This window comes from Triturus cristatus, chromosome 10 (assembly GCF_964204655.1).
Source record: "Triturus cristatus chromosome 10, aTriCri1.1, whole genome shotgun sequence".
Taxonomy (NCBI): Eukaryota; Metazoa; Chordata; class Amphibia; order Caudata; family Salamandridae; genus Triturus; species Triturus cristatus.
In genome coordinates this window covers 1,110,265,818-1,110,286,899 of record NC_140593.1, presented here as the reverse complement: position 1 = coordinate 1,110,286,899, position 21,082 = coordinate 1,110,265,818, and the positions used below count along the sequence as shown (strand labels likewise).

The following is a 21,082-nucleotide window of genomic DNA, read 5'->3' as shown; positions in this document are numbered from 1 at the left end:
TTTGAAAGCTTGCATCAGGTCATCCTAGAGTTTAAGAAGGAAAGGTTGTAAACCCTAAGATTATTCAAGCACACTCTGTCACTCACTGTGAACATGCAAAAGACAACATATACATCTTACTAGTCCTCAAACTTTGAAGAATTTGCATGAAATTGGATTTCGGTGCTTTGGTTATTGTATCTGCCACACTTGTCATCGATGTCATAGGCTTCAACCTTATCCGACCAGTCCATCTCAAGAGTTTCCTTGGCATCCTGGTTCAACCTAAAAAACAAAATAATTGTAGATTCAATGGGAATAATTTTATTTTGAGACATGTTTTATGAAGTTAAGAAGTGCCTAATGCCACCGTTGGTAGCTTCAAGGTGGTCGGAAGTAGGCAATGGGAACAGAATAGAGAGGTAAAAATACAAAGAGCTAAATAATATTGATAGTGATTTGAGTAGAGTGAAAATAAGGAAAACCTAAAATATCACAATAAATTATTTGTAATAATGAGCATGACCAATGAAGCATCAGGTGTGTCGTAAAGAGCATAAGGATCACTCAAACTAATAAAGTTGGGAGGCTGGAGTTTAAATCAAGGTCATCTTGTTTCATGGTCTTTAAATTCCTTACTAGACTATATCTGTAAGAACGACTGTACATTGTACAAGTTTAAAACTGTTTGGAACTTCAAAGAACAATAACTTCAAAGTATGACACTGCAATTTTTTTTTTATTTCTTCCTGTTGATATTCTGTGTAACATACAGCTTTCGAGAACAATGACTTTTCAATATTTGTTTTAGAAGTGTTTACTCTTTTATTGTTGACATGGGGCCAGATGTACGACCCACAAATTTGCGAGTCGCAAATTGTGTCGCATTTGCGACTCGCAAATTGGGATGCACAACAGTGTCTGTGGCACATTTTGCGATTCTCAATGGGGTTGCAAATTGTATGCCTCATACATAATAATGAGGCTGTCGCAATTTACTACCCCATTGGGAATGGCTGGCACTCCCAGGGATGGTGGCCTGCTGGGGTCAGCAGACCACCATGTCTGGGACTGCTTTTAAATAAAGCAGTTTTTTTCCTAAATGCAGCCAGTTTAACAGCGTTATTCAGAAAACTGGAATTCGGGAGATGTAACACAAATAAACACCTAACTTACATATCGTCAGGATATTTCAAATTAAATGAGCGTTGTCCTGTTTTTCAAAAAGTGATAGACATTATATTCCATAAACTGTGTACTTACTATTCATTCATTAAATTGTGGTCATTAAAATATTTGAAAAAACCTACTTCAAAACACTTAATAATTCGAAAAATCAATATAAGGATCAGTTCCCATTTTGCACTCAGTCTTCATAAATAAGTTTTAAAAAAATACAAAAACCAAGGGGTTTTGGTTAATAATGACCCTGCTGGACTCAACCCACCGAGTTGTCAAAACCCTAGGAAAACAACCCAAGTGCCAACATTTCATGAAGTCCTGCAATAATAAATGTTATAAATTGGTGGAGAGTCCAAAAAAACAAACCATAATAACACTTTTTTAATTAAAGAGCAGTTACATGTATTGCTTGAACATATCAATACAATATTAATTTCCTTAGTTATTTATGGCCATTGTTTGACAAAAGGGCACTACCATTTTCCACTTTTGAACAAAAATCCAAATTAGAAAACACTAGTCCAGTTTCCAAAAGCTGGAGAATCTCCAGTTTAGAAACATATACTGTGCCAGGGATGGGCCAGCGACCGCAGACTGGAGGATCTCCAGTTTGGAAAATCTCCAGTTTGGAATAATATATGATCAGGAATGGAATCCCAGACCCTGTATGTAGCATACACAAAATGTAACGGAAAGGAGATGAATTTTCCAATTGGAAGGTGATAGTTGTTCATTATTTATGCTGACGTGAGGTGCAAAGTTGTTTGAAGTACAAGTTGGTTCTTTTGCCCTCCAATTTCATAAACATTTGTATCACTAGCTAGAAACATGTGCTTGTCTTCATGAGATGGGTGGGTGGCTGTGTTTTATTGCACGCAAAGATATTGAGGTCAAGCATGGTTCCATATGATCTCCCAATGACAGACATCTTAATCTTTCCCTCGAATAAATATAGTCATGTTTGTGGGATACATGTCATTCCTATCTCCAACAATAAGCACCTTGGACATTTATATGATCTCTTTATTTTCACCTTAGAATAATAGTTTTCATAATTTGAGTTCATGTTGCTGAATACATTTTATAGAGTAGCTTATAGTACCAGTGATTGTATTTTGTGCAAATATTCACAAACCAATGTAAGTTAATAAATTAAGCCTGAGAAACTGATGTACTTTTAAGTTTTGTCCTAAGAGTCACTTTTAAAAATCTCTAGGGGTGAGTCAGGACCGGGGTTAGGGGAAATCCCAAAGGAGGCACCCACCCACCCATGTAAAACATTTTGGGAATTTACATTATTTTATTACATTGTCCACACTTAACTGCACACTGAAGTTAATTGTGCAAGATCCAGACGAGCAGCTGCAGAAAGTGTGGGAAAGAGCACAAATTACCCCATTACTCAAATGGGAGGGGGCTGTGTTGAGTGAAAAAACAACACGAGCAATGATATTTTAAAGTTAGAGTAGAAAGGATTTACAAAGTTAATTTAAAAGGGTGTAATTTTTCCAATCTTAATCAAGAACTATGCAAATTTCAGACTTTGAAAAGTCATGCCTATCTATTTCTATTGAATCCTAAACATGTTGGACCATCCCTTGAGACAGGCACAATTTACTCCTGTAAATAAGAGAGGTTTAGTAAATAGGCTCAACAAGAGCCTTGGGTGTAACTTCATAGGTACAATTGATGTTCATAAGAATTAATAGTTTTAATTAACTTTCGATAAATAACTCTAGCAAGTTACACCTAATCTTTCTATAAAGAAATCTAACAAGTTACACCTTCAGCACTATTGCTTTAAGTCGATTTTTGAAGCATATGTTTTTCTATGGTTTGAGGAATCTCTATGGGATTAAAGCAATATCTTAGCTGGGAATAGCTAAAAGCTTTTTTTCTGTTGGTACAGAGAGGTCAAAGTGAGGGGTATCTATTTGGAATGGTGTGCCCAAACTTTTGTTAACAAAAAAAAAAAACAATCTTTGCTGGAAGGTTAATGCTGAACTAGAGATGCCTCTGGCTGAAAGCGACAGGAGGGGGACTCATCTGTGCTGTGACATCAAGGGAGGGACAGAGAGCTAAGGAAGAAACAATAACCCCTCTTGTCAGGGTGCCTGCTACCTCACAAATATGTAAATGTGTTCAGTTGGCTAAGCAGCAAAGCAAAGGTTGTAGGGGAGCTAGCACAGGCTTTAAATAACTAATGGAATCACTTGAGTCATGGAGATAAAAAGTGACTCTTTTTTAAGAGGTGATGTAAGTGAAGAAACAACCTTTACAACGTAGTCTTTCCTAAGTAGCACACATGTAAGTATTTGTGACTTTATCACGCATACCTTTACCGACCAGGAAAATATTGTTTTTTTTATAACAGTTATTACTCTCTTTAAAAAAAAATGTGGAGAGTGATAGGGGTCATTTTAGGTTCTGGGGTGGGGTAGTGGTAAATGGTGGTAACTGTAATGTTAGGGTTTTGGGGTGGGTAAAGGGAGATATGGGTACTTTTAGGGTTATGTGTTAGGTAGTGATAAATGGAGGTAAGGGTAATGTTAGGGTTTAGGGGTGAGTAGCAGTGAAGGGGGGTAAATGTAATTTTAGGGTTTAGGGGTGGGTAGAAGTAAAGCTGGTAAGTGTAATTTTAGGGTTTCGGGCTGGGTGGTGGTAAATCCATGCAAGGGTAATTTTAGGGTTTAGGGGTGGGCAGTGGTAAAGGGAGGTAAGGATAGTTTTAGGGATTGGGGTGAGTAGAGGGAAAGGGAGGTGAGGGTAACTTTAAGATTTAGGGGTGACTAGTGGTAAAGGGAGGTAAGGAGTAATTTAAAACCATAGATGGTTTGGGGGGTCCTTCAGAAAATAAACAATGACTGCATGCATTGGAACGTCATGCATTCATGTAAGTTGCTACTAGATGAGATCTGGCGTGTGTCCTTTTAACAGACAGCTATAAAACTATCCGCACTGTGTACAGTCTGACTGGGTATTACTAAAATATATATTTTGAAAGCACCTATTTTATCTTGAAAACTGAGGGGCTCATTTATGAGTCCTTGCGTCACTTTTGCGCCGCCGGTGTGTCACTTTTTGTGACGCATCAGCGGCGCAAAAACTGGACCTTGTTGCACCATATTTACAAAGTGACGCATCTAGGTAGATGCGTCACATTTAAACCCCTGCGCTACATTATGCCTGCGTCAGGTATAATGTATGCAGGGTGGGCGTTCCCACGTAAGTAAGCATCGTGGAAGTAACGCAGTGAAATCTACGAGATTTCACTGCGCCACTTTTAGGGTGCAAATGCGTCAATATCTTGCGCCTGCCTCACAGCAGGCGTAAGACTGACGCAGGCCCTTTCACATGGGGCTTGCCCCATGTGAAAGGACACATTGCCGGATTTGCGTCACTTTTGTGACACACTCCAGCAATGTGTCACGTTTGCGCCTACAGATACATCAGAAATACTGACGTATCTGTGACTCCTTGCGACATGATGCGTCATACTGTAAATATGACGCATCATTGGAGTCGCAGGGAGGGCGCAGTGAAAAGTGACGCATCACTGTTTTCACGTAGTGATGCGTCACTTTTCATAAATGAGGCCCTGAATCTCTTTACACATTTTGCGGCAGCCTGTCTCATTCCATATGTAATACATGACAATAATAATGACCGACTGTTAGACCTGGCATCTTTGGCGTGGTTACCCCTGACTTTTTGCCTCTACCTCCTGTGTATTTTTGATGCTATGCTGGATTTCGTTTTTGCTGGTTTAGATGCTTTGGGCACTTTGCCACTGCTGATCAGTGTCAAAGTGCAAGTGCTCCCTTGGTAAATTGTTGTATTGATTGGTTATCCATGATTGGTATATTTGTTTCACCCGTTAGCCCCTAGTAAAGTGCACTGCGTGTGCCAGGGCTGGTGATTCAAATGCTACTAGTGGGCTGCAGCACTGATTGTGCCACCCACAGGAGTAGCGCTAAAAATGATGTCTTAGGCCTGCTTGCAGTGCCTATGTGCAGTCCAGGACTGCCATGTCGACCTGGCCAGTGCACCCACTGACCAGGCCTTATCCTTCCCTTTCTGTACATGTCAGGCATCCCTATGTTGGCCCTAGGTACCCCCCTGGGCTGGGTGCAGTGTACTTGAAAGGTAGGGCATGTACTGAGGTGTGTAACATGCCCTGGTAGTGAATTACAGCCATTTTCGTTTTTCACTGCTGAGAGGCTATCTTGCCCATAGGATAGAATGGGGAAGGCTGTTTACATGCCTATCTTCCCATAAGGGCAAGATAGAAAATCCAAGTTTGGTATCTCTGTGTTCAGAACTTAATTATACATCTTTTTAGCAAGATGGTTTTTAAATTCACTGTGTGAGAATAGCACTTTTTAGAAAGTAGCTATTCTCCTGTTTAACCTTCCTGTGTGCCTGTGTGCTGGTTGGCTGAAGGGTGTCATGTGATGGGCTAGGTGGCTCCAGGAGCCTGGATGAGTCAGCAGCAGGGTGAATAGGGAGATCTGCTTTAGATGGGTGGGAGGAGTAGTCCCTGGGTTTGAATAGGGCTGTCCCTGCCAAACACAAAGCTGGCTCCACCCCCTGCTGGCCAGGCTGAGGACTCTGCCTCTGCTGGCACAAAGAAGGCTCCACCTCCTGCTGAGCGTCTAACGACCCTGCCCCTCACTCTGAAAGGAACCAGGTGCTCCAGAGCAGAGCACACCCAGGAACCGGTTTGAGCAGGGGAATCCCCCCACTGGAACAAAGAGAGACAAAGACTTGGAGGGGTATAAGAAGAGGACCCCAGACACCTAAACTTTAGATCACTTTGGAACTAAGAAGAAACCTCTGCCAAGGAGAAAGCTGAAAAGAACTGAAGAGGAGAAGACTGCCTGCTTGCTGTTTTGCTTTGCTGCCAAGGAGAGGGGAAGGACTTTGCTGTGTCCCCTTCTTTTGATTCTGATCTCCAAGGGCCTGAGAAGAGCTGGCTCCCTGTTAAGAAGTCCCAGGAACAAAAGGACTTCACCACCAGCTCCCCTGGAACTCTGCTGAAGGAGTTCTGACCTGCCTTGGAGTGCTTGCCCAGTCTTGGGGCCTCAGGAGGTCGTTTTGCTGTGTTTGGGAGCTGGGAAGCAGAAGCGTGAACAAGAGTGACTGGTACCCAACGCATCATCCGATTGCGTGTCGCAAGACGAGAGTGCGTGGAAAATTTCATCGCGGCACCATCGCAACACGCAGGGTCTCCGCATCGCCGAGTGCGTCGAGCATCGTCCCGAAGCGTGAAGCTTCCTGCCATTGCGAGGGTTGTCGCAGAACCAGTTTGCGGGCCGCACCACTGCCAGTGCGGGAAAAGTCTCCAATCGCTGCGTGCGTCGACGCAGAGTCCCGTTCCGTGGCGCATCGAGAATTGCAGCGCCGGAAGGCAACGCTGCGCCACGCATCGCACCACATCGAAGAGTGTCGCATCGAACCTGTGCGTGAAGCTTCCCCCTAAGAAACCTACGCAACGAAGGCCAAAGTCATCGCATCCTCCCCTTACAGATCGGAGCCGGCGCATCCACCTCTGCTGCGTGAAGCAGGGCTGCTGCAAAGCCTCCCCAGGATCTCAGGAGCATCGCATCGCCTTTGCAAGCTTCCTTGTTATAGCTTTTGGGAACCTTATCGCAACTACAGGTACTGTTGGACACGAAAGTGTCGCATTTTGTGCATTGAGAGTCGCATTGTGCAGGACACTGACTTTTACATCCTGGAGTACTTTCTGCAAACTCTTGAACTATCTTTAAAGTAACCTTTTGAATTATATGTTGGTTTGTCTGTAGTATTTGGTCTTGTGAAGTTTTTAGTAAAGATACATTATTTTTCTAAAACTGGTGTGGAGTAAATCTGTGGTGTTTTCACTGTGTTACTGTGAGTGTTGGTACAAATACTTTACACATTGCCTTTGATAGCCTAGACTGCTCAGGCCAAGCTACCTAGAGGGTGAGCAGGGGTTATCTTAACAGTGTATCCCCCTTTCCCTGACTAGAAGCAAGGGTCCCTACTTGGACAGTGGTACCTACCCAGCCAACTAGAGACCCCCAGATCTAACATTGGTGGTCAGCGGTGGGATTGAACTTGTATTTGTACTTGACCCACAGTAATTGGTGTACATCACTAGTTTAAGTGCAGACCAATAGACAACCACATACTATATTTTTTTTGATTCTATTTTTGAGTAACTCTTCAAGAGCATCATGTCTCAGGTGGCAACAAGCGAGAAGGCAGAATTGGAGTTTTCCATTGCGGATTTATATTCATACAAAGTTGAAGATCTCAAGCAATTCTGCATAGACCGTGGTTGCTCTTTTAAAAGCGGAGCTAGAAAAGATGTGCTACAAAGAGTCCTGAAGGCCTGGTGGGAGGCCCAAGAGGAAAGTGATGCAAATGAAGAGGATGGTTTTGTTCCCCAAGATCTGCCTGTGAGCAGACCAGTCTCAAGGGCTAGCAGCTCCCATTCCAGTAGGGGGCTCACTCCAGAGGAGCTGGAGGAGAATCAAAGGGTGAGAAACCATGAAATGGAAATGATGAAAATGAAAATGAAGCAATTGGAAGTAGAGAAGGACAAGGCGGCGGAAGAGAGCAAGAATGCCCGTGCCTTGGAAGAGAAGAAATTGCTTCTGGCTCATGAAGTGAGCATGAGAGAACTGGACATCAAGGCCAAGCAGGTGGAGTCCGGTTCAAATGGTGGCAGCGCACAGCCAGTGCAGGGGGGTAAAGTATATATCCCCAAAGATTTAGTACAGAATTACAATAGGAGTGAAGATATCTATGCCTGGTTTACATCGTATGAGATAGCATTAAGAATGAATGGTGTGCCTGAACAGCATTGGGGGGCGGGCCTGTGGAAACATTTTGAGGCTTCTGGGAGGAGTGCTCTAGAGCCCTTAGAATTAGCAGGTGCCATGACCTATCCCAATATGAAGGAGGCCCTATGTCTCAGGTATGGACTTACTCCAGAGCAGTATAGACTGCAGTTTAGAAATTCCAAGAAGAAAGAGTCTGAGACTTGGATGGAGTGTGTGAATCTGTACTCGCGGGCACTGGAAGGTTGGATGAAGGGCAGCAAGGTAACTGATTATAAGGGGTTGTTACATTTAATTAGTTGGGAGCACTTGAGTAGTCTATGTGTTCCAGAGCTGCGCCAGCATCTTTTAGATAGCAAGTTGACGGACCCCATTGAGCTTGCTAAGGAGGCGGACCGCTGGACCAGTACCAGGGTCCACAGAGGAATTGTGGGTACCATTGCCAAAGGTGGGCAGGGTCCCCAGCAGAAGAGTGGGGGGGACAAGGGTAACCAAAAGGAGTTCTCACAAGGGCCCCAAAATAGTTCCCAGGGTAACCAGTCCCAGCCCCCCAAGTCAAAACCCAAACCAACCTGGCCCCCTAAGGGCAGGTCGGATAACAAGGGTCCCATTAAGTGTTATCACTGTCAGGAATTGGGTCACAAGTCTCCTGTGTGTCCCAAGAAATCCCAGGCACCCACTGGTGCTCCAACACCGGGTATAGCTAGTGTAGCTTTTGGGGGGGATTTAATTTCTAGTGATTTGGAGGGTTTAGCAGTTATGTCCCTTGTCTCTTTAGGAGACACAGAGATGGTCCAGGAAACCCCTGTCCCTGATAACACTAAGAAGTACAGGCAGTGGGTGACCATCAATGGGAGGAGGGTGGAGGCTCTCAGGGACACTGGAGCCAGTGTGACTACGGTCAGGTGTCAGTGGGTCCCTGAGGAGCTGATCATTCCAGACGTACTTCACCCAGTAGTGTCAGCTGACAACTCTGTGCGCCTTTGCAAGGTAGCACATGTTCCCTTTGAGTGGGGGGGGGTCTCAGGTCCTCTCAAAGTTGTTGTGAGTCCATCCATGCCAGTAGACTGTCTGCTAGGTAATGACCTGGAGAGTTCCCCGTGGAAGGAGGTGGAACGCCAGGCTCATTTGGAGATGTTGGGTTTGCCTGAGTGGGTCTGTGTGACCACCCGGTCCATGGCAGCCAGACAGGGTTGTGAAGCAGACCTGGAGCCTGAAACAGTGGCCCAGGTCCCTGCCAGAAAGAGGAAGGGCAGGGGGCGTGGTGCGTCCACCCCCGCTGTTCCCACGGTCCAGGAAGGAGCAGAACCTACGGGGGATGCCCTGGAGCCTACAGGGGAACAGGTCGCTGAGCTGGGAGACATACCTGAGCTGACCCATTGGCAGCAAGAGGGTGGTCCCTCCAGAGAGGAGTTCTGCCGTGCGCAGAAGACATGCCCTACTCTTGAAGGTCTGCGGCACCAGGCTGCAGACCAGGCAGCAGGTGCTGATCCGAAGAACTTTTTTCTCTACTGGGAGAATGACTTGTTGTACAGTGAGCCTAGGTTTGCTGAGCCCAGTGGATCACGTACCCTGGTGGTACCCGCAGGGTTCAGAGACTTCCTACTGGGTCTGGCTCACGACGTGCCGCTTGCAGGACATCTCGGGCAGGACAAGACCCGACAAAGGCTTGCCACCCACTTTTACTGGCCCGGGATGAAGACGGACGTCGCTTCCTTTTGTAAATCATGCCAGACTTGCCAGGCAAGTGGCAAGGCTGGAGGAAAATGCAAAGGCCCTCTCCAGCCTTTTCCGGTAGTGAGCACCCCTTTCGAGCGGGTGGGAATAGATATTGTGGGGCCACTGGACCCCAGGACCGCCTTAGGCAACAGGTTCATCCTGGTCCTGGTGGATCATGCCACCCGGTACCCGGAGGCTATCCCTCTCAGGACAACCACAGCCCCGGTGGTGGGCCGTGCGTTGATGGGGATCTTTTCCCGTGTGGGTTTCCCCAAAGAGGTGGTATCTGACCGGGGTACCAACTTCATCTCCGGGTATATGAAGTCTCTGTGGGAGGAGTGTGGGGTAACTTATAAGTTCACCACTCCTTACCACCCTCAAGGAAATGGGTTGGTTGAAAGGTTCAACCGGACCCTGAAAGGCATGATCATGGGGCTGACAGAGCCCATGAGACGGAAGTGGGACGTCTTTTTGCCATGCCTATTATTTGCCTACAGGGAGGTACCACAAAAGTCTCTAGGGTTCAGTCCCTTTGAGCTTTTGTACGGGCACCCTGTTAGAGGACCTCTCAGTCTGGTGAAGGAGGGTTGGGAGAAATCCCCGGGGAAAACCCCTCAGGATGTGTTCAGCTATGTGCTGGCCATCCGCAACCAGACACAGCGCTTCCGGGCCCTCGCTCAGGCGAACCTGGAAGCCAGCCAGGATGAGATGAAGAGGTGGTATGACCAGCATACCACTCTGATGGAATTTCAACCTGGGCAGATGGTGTGGGTGATGGCGCCAGTGGAGCCTTGCGCGCTCCAGGACAAGTGGACTGGGCCATATGAGGTGGTGGAGCGCAAGAGTGAGGTGACCTACCTGGTCAACTTGCGATCTCCCAGGAACCCCATGAGGGTCCTACACGTGAACCGCCTCAAACCCCATTTTGAGAGGTCTGAAATAACAATGCTACTTGCTACAGATGCAGGTATGGAGGAGGATAGCGATCCTCTTCCTGACCTCCTGGCCGCTAAGGAGCAAGATGGGTCAGTGGATGGAGTGGTCCTCTCGCCCACCCTGACCCCAGAACAGCAGAGGGACTGTCGCCATGTGTTGGGTCAGTTTGCATCTCTGTTCTCCCTGACCCCCGGTATCACCAACTGGTGTGTCCATGACGTGGACACGGGAGATAGCATGCCTGTGAAACAGAAGTTTTACCGGGTGGCTGACAAGGTCAGGGCCAGCATCAAGAAGGAGGTTTCTAAGATGTTGGAGCTAGGGGTGATTGAGCCCTCCAGCAGCCCCTGGGCTAGCCCAGTGGTACTTGTACCGAAAGCTGCTGCGCCAGGTGCCACTCCAGAACTTAGGTTTTGTGTGGACTACCGTGGGCTCAATGCTGTCACGAAGACTGATGCACACCCCATCCCCAGAGCTGATGAGCTCGTGGATCGGTTGGGAGCTGCCAACTACCTCAGTACGTTTGACTTAACTTCTGGGTACTGGCAGATTGCCTTAACTGATGGGGCCAAGGAGAGGTCTGCGTTTTCAACGCCAGAGGGGCACTTCCAGTTCCGTGTCATGCCCTTTGGGTTGAAGAACGCCCCTGCCACATTCCAGAGACTGGTCAACCAGGTACTGTCCGGGCTGGAGCAATTCAGCGCCGCATATCTGGATGACATCGCTGTGTTCAGCTCCACTTGGGAAGAACACTTGCAACACCTCTGCGCAGTGTTGAAGGCTCTGCATAGTGCAGGCCTCACTATCAAGGCCAGTAAGTGCCAGATAGGGCAGGGTTCGGTGGTGTATTTGGGACACCAGGTAGGAAGCGGCCAGGTGGCGCCCCTACAAGCCAAGATAGATACCATCCGGGCTTGGGAACCCCCCAAAACCCAGACAGCGGTGAGAGCCTTCTTAGGACTCACCGGGTACTATCGCCGTTTTGTCAAGGGGTATGGCACCATTGTGGCTCCCTTGACAGAACTAACTTCCAAGAAGTTACCGAAGAAAGTGATTTGGACCAGTGCCTGCCAAGAAGCTTTTGATGCCCTGAAGGAGGCCATGTGTACAGCACCTGTACTCAAGGCGCCTGACTTCTCCAAGGAATTCATAGTGCAGACAGACGCTTCTGAGCATGGAGTGGGAGCGGTGCTCTCACAACTAAATGATGAGGACTTGGACCAACCTGTAGCTTTCATTAGTAGGAGGCTACTTCCCAGGGAACAGAGGTGGAGTGCGATTGAAAGGGAAGCTTTTGCTGTGGTCTGGGCGCTGAAGAAGCTGAGACCCTACTTGTTTGGGACTCACTTCCGGGTTCAGACGGACCACAGGCCCCTCAGATGGTTGATGCAGATGAGGGGTGAGAATCCTAAGCTGTTGAGGTGGTCCATTTCCCTACAGGGGATGGACTTTACGGTGGAACACCGCCCCGGTACAGAACACGCCAACGCTGATGGTCTGTCCAGGTTTTTCCGCCTTAGCGATGAGAACTCCCAAGAGGGTGGGTAGTTCTCCCCACTTTCAGCTGGAGGGGACACGTGTTAGACCTGGCATCTTTGGCGTGGTTACCCCTGACTTTTTGCCTCTACCTCCTGTGTATTTTTGATGCTATGCTGGATTTCGTTTTTGCTGGTTTAGATGCTTTGGGCACTTTGCCACTGCTGATCAGTGTCAAAGTGCAAGTGCTCCCTTGGTAAATTGTTGTATTGATTGGTTATCCATGATTGGTATATTTGTTTCACCCGTTAGCCCCTAGTAAAGTGCACTGCGTGTGCCAGGGCTGGTGATTCAAATGCTACTAGTGGGCTGCAGCACTGATTGTGCCACCCACAGGAGTAGCGCTAAAAATGATGTCTTAGGCCTGCTTGCAGTGCCTATGTGCAGTCCAGGACTGCCATGTCGACCTGGCCAGTGCACCCACTGACCAGGCCTTATCCTTCCCTTTCTGTACATGTCAGGCATCCCTATGTTGGCCCTAGGTACCCCCCTGGGCTGGGTGCAGTGTACTTGAAAGGTAGGGCATGTACTGAGGTGTGTAACATGCCCTGGTAGTGAATTACAGCCATTTTCGTTTTTCACTGCTGAGAGGCTATCTTGCCCATAGGATAGAATGGGGAAGGCTGTTTACATGCCTATCTTCCCATAAGGGCAAGATAGAAAATCCAAGTTTGGTATCTCTGTGTTCAGAATTTAATTATACATCTTTTTAGCAAGATGGTTTTTAAATTCACTGTGTGAGAATAGCACTTTTTAGAAAGTAGCTATTCTCCTGTTTAACCTTCCTGTGTGCCTGTGTGCTGGTTGGCTGAAGGGTGTCATGTGATGGGCTAGGTGGCTCCAGGAGCCTGGATGAGTCAGCAGCAGGGTGAATAGGGAGATCTGCTTTAGATGGGTGGGAGGAGTAGTCCCTGGGTTTGAATAGGGCTGTCCCTGCCAAACACAAAGCTGGCTCCACCCCCTGCTGGCCAGGCTGAGGACTCTGCCTCTGCTGGCACAAAGAAGGCTCCACCTCCTGCTGAGCGTCTAACGACCCTGCCCCTCACTCTGAAAGGAACCAGGTGCTCCAGAGCAGAGCACACCCAGGAACCGGTTTGAGCAGGGGAATCCCCCCACTGGAACAAAGAGAGACAAAGACTTGGAGGGGTATAAGAAGAGGACCCCAGACACCTAAACTTTAGATCACTTTGGAACTAAGAAGAAACCTCTGCCAAGGAGAAAGCTGAAAAGAACTGAAGAGGAGAAGACTGCCTGCTTGCTGTTTTGCTTTGCTGCCAAGGAGAGGGGAAGGACTTTGCTGTGTCCCCTTCTTTTGATTCTGATCTCCAAGGGCCTGAGAAGAGCTGGCTCCCTGTTAAGAAGTCCCAGGAACAAAAGGACTTCACCACCAGCTCCCCTGGAACTCTGCTGAAGGAGTTCTGACCTGCCTTGGAGTGCTTGCCCAGTCTTGGGGCCTCAGGAGGTCGTTTTGCTGTGTTTGGGAGCTGGGAAGCAGAAGCGTGAACAAGAGTGACTGGTACCCAACGCATCATCCGATTGCGTGTCGCAAGACGAGAGTGCGTGGAAAATTTCATCGCGGCACCATCGCAACACGCAGGGTCTCCGCATCGCCGAGTGCGTCGAGCATCGTCCCGAAGCGTGAAGCTTCCTGCCATTGCGAGGGTTGTCGCAGAACCAGTTTGCGGGCCGCACCACTGCCAGTGCGGGAAAAGTCTCCAATCGCTGCGTGCGTCGACGCAGAGTCCCGTTCCGTGGCGCATCGAGAATTGCGGCGCCGGAAGGCAACGCTGCGCCACGCATCGCACCACATCGAAGAGTGTCGCATCGAACCTGTGCGTGAAGCTTCCCCCTAAGAAACCTACGCAACGAAGGCCAAAGTCATCGCATCCTCCCCTTACAGATCGGAGCCGGCGCATCCACCTCTGCTGCGTGAAGCAGGGCTGCTGCAAAGCCTCCCCAGGATCTCAGGAGCATCGCATCGCCTTTGCAAGCTTCCTTGTTATAGCTTTTGGGAACCTTATCGCAACTACAGGTACTGTTGGACACGAAAGTGTCGCATTTTGTGCATTGAGAGTCGCATTGTGCAGGACACTGACTTTTACATCCTGGAGTACTTTCTGCAAACTCTTGAACTATCTTTAAAGTAACCTTTTGAATTATATGTTGGTTTGTCTGTAGTATTTGGTCTTGTGAAGTTTTTAGTAAAGATACATTATTTTTCTAAAACTGGTGTGGAGTAAATCTGTGGTGTTTTCACTGTGTTACTGTGAGTGTTGGTACAAATACTTTACACATTGCCTTTGATAGCCTAGACTGCTCAGGCCAAGCTACCTAGAGGGTGAGCAGGGGTTATCTTAACAGTGTATCCCCCTTTCCCTGACTAGAAGCAAGGGTCCCTACTTGGACAGTGGTACCTACCCAGCCAACTAGAGACCCCCAGATCTAACACCGACTTAACTAACTGAGGTTTCATAGCTTGAGAGTGCTTTCCCACCGCTTAGTTTAACTTGCTTAATTTTTCGTCGGAGGCGTGCTGCTTTAACCACATCTTCTTGATGCGATAGCTGTGTATTCAAATACAAATTGTTCTGACTACATGAGCTTCTGTACACTTACGATCTTATGTGCGCCTGGCCCATTATCTGCAGTCATAGAATATGTCACTGTTCTGGCCTGCACTAAATACAAATTAAACCCACACAGCGCTGTGCCATTTAAGGCCTGTGCTACTTCTGAGAACATCATGGAAACGAAAACAGACTGAAGGAGAAACACATGATGTAACCAGTTAATAATATTAAGGACAGAGCGCAGAACGACAGACTGCAAAGAACGAGTACAGTTCAGAATGAGCACAGCCTTAAGTGAGATTGCTCCGAACGTCTTTCACCACTGGGAGGCAGCATAACATAAGGAATGATACAGATTATCACTCCAATGAGAATGAAATTTGCAATGGCATAATAACTGTAGTGTCTTTCAAATATGAACAGCAGGAGCCTTCAGGTCCTTGATGGACCCCATAGGAGAATTGCCAAATATAGCACCACCGCCTTTCTGAAACCACTGCTTCCATTCAATACTGCAAAAAGCAGAATATTGATGCCAGATGGACTGCATAGACCGAAACATTTGATCATTTATATTATGTGGTAGAAAAAGTAGATGACAAAAAAATCATCAAATACTTAAGAAATCTCGCAGTTGACGGAGTGAAAGAAGTGGTAAAGAAAATACCACAAGCTGATGGAATATTTTACCGTCAAATTAAGGAGGCATTAGAAACAAAGTTCAATTCAATGCCGAATATCGACTATGAATGGTAGATTTTCAACCAGGCAAGACAGCAAGCTGCTGAAATAATGTATGAGATTTTCAAAAGACTTGATACCCTCATCAGGCATTGCAGGTTCAACCATCTCATTGATGAAGAAGCCATACGTCTCAGAGTCATCGAAGGTTGCCTGTCCGAATCGTTCAGCCGACTTATGCTGAGAGAGACGGCTGTAATATGCAGATTGACAAGCTGATGATATGGAAGCTGGAATAGCCCAGAGTGAATCAGCATTGAAGATCAAATGTAAGCAGAGGTTGAGGGTCGCGGGTCATAAAGTGATGTCTCAGAGGAAAAAGAATTTGTATTTCCAATGTTGATTCTCCCTCCTACATGAAGGTAAATATCCCGCCATTGGATAATTGTGCAAAGGCGACAGGACAGAAAATCATTTTATAATGGTTTGCATAGCAAAAGAGAAACCAACTGCATCACGTCGAGAAGAGAAAATGGATGGCAGAAAATTCTAGAAGCACTCAAGCCACTCCCAGAAGGCCAAATGGCAACATCAATTGAGGCAAGTGGAAACCAAAAGAAGTCAATCATTATCAAAGTTGTCTTCTGAAGGCTCTTCGATGTCATTGTTGAGTGATAGTGAAGAAGATGGCTGTGTTATGATGATGTCAACCACTAAGCGACGTGCACATGTAGGTTTGGCTGTATGCAGAGAAGAGCCCAAGACCAAGAAAGCCACGTGAAACAACCAAATTAATTTAGACAGTGCCCTAAGATCACACTAAAGGTAAATGGTTGCTCCAGACCTTTTATTATCAACAGTGTTGCATTGATAAACATCATGCCGGCAGAATAATACAATTAACTGTCTCCGGTGCCCCATCACACACCATCGAAGAATAAGTTAAACACGTGGGTTTTCTCCACGCCATTGAGACATAAGAAGACTAAAAAACAAGCGCCAATTCACGTTCTTCAAGGTGCTTCGTCAAGTGCATGTTCACTCAGTTTTAGTACTGCTGCTGACATTGGGCCGAACTCTATCAATTATTACCTGAATGCACATTCTGTAATAGTGAGTCTGTTGGAAACCGGGCAACCGGGTTAGCAGTCACCAGGTTCCCAGCACAGTGGTAGCTTGGCTCGAGCGGTTGGGGGTCAGGCACCGTGTTAAGCGTACGTCACACCCTCACAATAACCATGCGTTCATCCGTTCCAAAAACGACACTACACCGTAAAAATAATGCAAGTCAAATTGAAAATATATATGTCTTTATCTTATTTTCTCTTAGTTGCAGGTTTCATAACATAAATACAATACAATGGGATTTTCCTTCAAAAGAGCAGGTCAAATTAATAATACTACTTAGGAATTTCAATAAATAGGGTCAGGTCATCATTACACAAAGAATAAATAGATGTGCAATAAATACAAGAATACCTTTTCATGAGGTCACTTGGTCTTACTTTGCCCATACACAACTTAAGGACACTTGGATGGCATGGGGGTGTCCCACCTAGATTGATCAAGGCTGGGGCCTAAGCTGAGGCAGAACAAGAGTAACCTAAAGATCTGGCCCTCCAAACCACACAACCCTTTATGGAGGTCACTGTACCAGTCTCAGTTCAGCCCTGGCACTCCCAGGCTGGTTCTAACACCCCTTTAGCCCCTAGAATGGTCTTTTAGGGCTACACGGGGCCTCAGACGCCCCCTCTACCACTTACTGTCCTTTTCAAGATGATCGGCTCCGCTCGGCACCGCGTCGACGCCGTGAGGCGGCTCCGGATCGATGTCGCTGGGCGGTCTCGACTCGATGTCGCTGGGCGGCCTCGGTTCGATGTCGCTGGGCGGTCTCGACTCGATGTCGCTGGGCGGTCTCGGCTCGATGTCGCTGGGCGGCCTCGGCTCGATGTCGCTGGGCGGTCTCGACTCGATGTCGCTGGACGGCCTCGTCTCGATGTCGCCTTCCGGCGTCGCAGGGACTCGGACTCCCCACTTCCTGGTGCGATCTACACTCCCGACCTCCGGCGCGCTTCACCTCAGTTTCCGGCGTCTCCGGTGGGCGGACTTCACTTCCCCCGTCGACGCCTCACCTCGACCTCAGGTGACTCCTTACTCGACCTCCGGCGCCTCTCCACGACCTCCGTCGGCGCCCTCACTCAACCTCCGGTGACTCCCTACTCGACCTCCGGTGCCTCTCCACGACCCCCGTCGGCGCCCTCACTCGACCTCTGACGGCTCCGGGTACGACGTCTGCTTTCTGTCAGCGCCGCTTCTCGACCTCAGGCCCCAGGTCTCCAGGCTTCTCGACGTTAGGACTTCAGGAGGACACTGCTAAACAGGTCAGGAGCTTGCTGTTCTTCTTCTTTAAGGCCTGTTCCAAATATTCAGGTCCTTAAGATGGTTCTTCTGGTCTTGGTCCCACACAGGGCTTTAGGCTGGGCTTGGTCAGTAGGGACTAGCATCAAGGGTGGGTTTCTGGACCCCACTCCAAGCACTGGTTTCCACCCCTGCTGCCTTACTCCGACCTCCTTCTATCTCTGTCCTCTCTCCTCTCTAGTCAGATGCCAACTGCCACTCTGAGATGGCCTCCCAACATTCTAAACTGCCTCCCACTGTCACAGGGTTCTAGAATGTTACAGAAGGTTCTAGAAACCTCCAGTGGGTTCTGGTGATGTCACAGGTGACAATGGGTGGCCACCATTTTGTGTCTCAGGCCCTCAGACAGAAGTTCCAGGGGTAGGGAAAATGGCTCCCTGACCCTGCATCAACACTAAAAAGTCTGGTGGTTCCCAAAAATGAAAAAGTATAACAGGGTTTGAGGCAGAAGTGGGACAAAATAAATAATGATGAGGAGGGACCACCCAAAGGGCTGACAGGTCTAACAGAGTCCGTTCCAGTTGTTGTTTCATGGACTAGCAGAGCTTAAGACAATGAAAGTGCACTTTCACATAAATAAGAACATTCATCTTGTTGCTCAAAGACATCTTTGATTTACTTTCCATCTACAGGAAGCTGTTGAGAAAGAACTCGAAGCCCTGTTGAAGCATGATAACATTGAACACTCTTTTGGCCCGATGCCATGGGTTTCGCCCATAGTGGTAGTGCCAAAAAAGGACAGCGGAGGGGCAGTGCGCATTTGTGTTGATATGCACCAAGCTAACAAGGCAATTGGGAGAGAAAGACATCCAGGTCTCCACATTGCATACATGATTAAACAGCTGAATGGTACCAGGTGTTTTTTGCACCTTGATCTGAACAAGGGGTACCATCAATTCGAACTAGAAGAAAATTGCAAATACATTACCATCTTTTCGACCCATGTTGGTTAATTCAGATATAAAAGACTAAGCGCCCGATTTAGATCTTGATGGACTAGTTCCTCCGTCACAAGAGTGACTGTATCTCACCACCGAAATGTAAATCCCATAGGATATTATGAGATATATATTTTGGCGGACAGGATATCCGTCACCATTGTGACGGAGTAACCCGTCCGCCAAGATCTAAATCATGCCCTAGGTTTTGGGGTATAATCAGCTGCAAAGCTTTTTCAGGATGTCATTGGCCACATAATGCCGCCTGTCACACATGCTTTTAATTACAGTGATGATATACTGGTATTTGGGGCACTTGAAAGGAACATGACATAGCCCTTACAGAAGTATGCCATTACTTGCCGATACAGGTCTCACTTTGAACACAGAAAAGTGTGAGTTTCACAAAACTCAAATGCTTCTGGCATATTTTCTCAGTAAAGGGGATGACACCAGATCCAACTAAAGTGCAAGCCTTATCATCCCCTTGCCCTCTACAGGATGTGACCATGCTGCGATCGTTCCTCGGCATGGCCAGTTACTGTTCCAAGTATATTAGTGGCTTTGCCACAGTCAGTGCCCCATCAAGAGATATAACAAAACAGAACGCTCTGTTCAAGTGATCACATGAATGCAATCAGAGCTTTAGGAAAATTAAACTTGCAATTGAAAACGCAACTGAAATGGCCTATTTTTATTCAAAATTACATACTGAGATTGTGGTAAATGCAAGTCCAGTGGGGCTGGGTACAATCCTTGCCCAGCACAATGGACACAATGCAACAGACACATTGTGCCTTATGCAAGCATTAGTCTTTCGTAGACCGAACGTGCTTATTCACAACCTGATAAAGAAAGCCTAGCTGTATTGTGGACTTGTGAACACTTATATGTATTTCTATACGGAAAGCACTTCAACCATGTCACTGATCACCAGGAGTTGCTCACCATCTTCGGAAATCTGAAAGCCAAGATGTCCACTTGCATCGAAAGGTGGGGGTTGCAACTATAAGAGTAGGATTACACTATTGTGCATAGGCCCAGGAAAGATCAAAATCCAGCAATTTTTCACAATTATCACTGCAGTGTCCTAGTACAATGTCTGAAGTGGCTGAGGCATATATTAACTTCATAGTTAAGTCAAGCATGCCTGCAGCCATATCCGTGGAACATATTTTCGCTGCTACGAAGACTGATTGAGATATGCTTGCCCTCAAGGGCATTGTTGCACAGCAATCCTGGAGGAAACATACTCAACCTCTTAAAGATGACTTTGAATGTCAAAAGTTCAAAAATGTGAGAGAGGAACTTTCGGTTATTCAAGAAGGCATTATATTAGGGGGTTCGTGAATTGTCATTCCAGAGAGTCTGAGACAACAAGTCATTGGGTCATCGTGGCATTTTCGCCACTAAGAAAGCTCACCAAGACCGAGTGTTGATTTCTCGGCCTTGATGAAAGAGTTGAAAGAGAATTAAAGGCCTGTCATTTGTGTTTATCTCCCAAAACAACAGGGCATCTACTAGTTATGTCTGATCTTCTGAAGCAAGTGTGGGAGAGAATTGCAGTGGATTTCTTTGGACACCGCAACAATGGACATCATCTCATGGTAGTCATTGATGAGTACTCAGGATTTCCTCTCGTGGAAGACCTATCATCAACTACACATGACAAAGTCATTGGGACATTAAATTACATTTTTTCAACACTGGGTGTTCCCTCCGTTCTAAGTCTGACAATGACCCACCTTTCAATAGCCTGGAGTTTAAAGACTTTCTCACTAATATGAATGTTAAACATCTGAAAAGTGCACCTCTGTGGCCACAGGCGAATGGCATTGTTGAACGATTCATGGCCACCCTAAAGAGAGTAGCTCAGCATGCTGCGCTAGAAGGAAGGGACCTCAAATCAGCTTTATGTTCAGCCCTTCATGCTTACAGAACAAATTCCACTCTCCACGACAGGTGAAAGCCCCACCACCTTAATGTTTGGGAGAGCCATGTGAACAAAATTGCCACAATGGACCACTAATAGCTCGACAGATGCTAACAAGTTCCATACAAGAGTTCTTTCACAAGTCCAGAATGAAGACATATGCTGACCAACGGCAATGTGCTTGGGATGCATTTTTTAAGGAAGGACACCAGGTCCTGGTCAAACATAAATGGAAACGCAAGTCTCATGCTCCATTTGCTGCTGACCCACTGAGGGCTGTGACGAGCAAAGGACATATGGTGACAGCTCAACGTCCAAGTAAGTCCATCACAATAGACTCGTCACATTTCAAACACTTGC

The 21,082-nt window shown here is 47.0% G+C and overlaps 1 protein-coding gene across 1 annotated transcript in view; it reads right to left on the bottom strand.

Moving 5' to 3' along the window:
• TEKT4 (tektin 4) overlaps window positions 1-21,082 on the bottom strand; it is a 104,281-nt gene that overhangs the window by 64,466 nt on the left and 18,733 nt on the right. Inside the window, exon 3 of the mRNA XM_085629334.1 lies at window positions 121-264. Coding sequence (XP_085485460.1) covers window positions 121-264 — 144 coding nt within the window. The remainder of the gene's footprint in view (window positions 1-120; window positions 265-21,082) is intronic.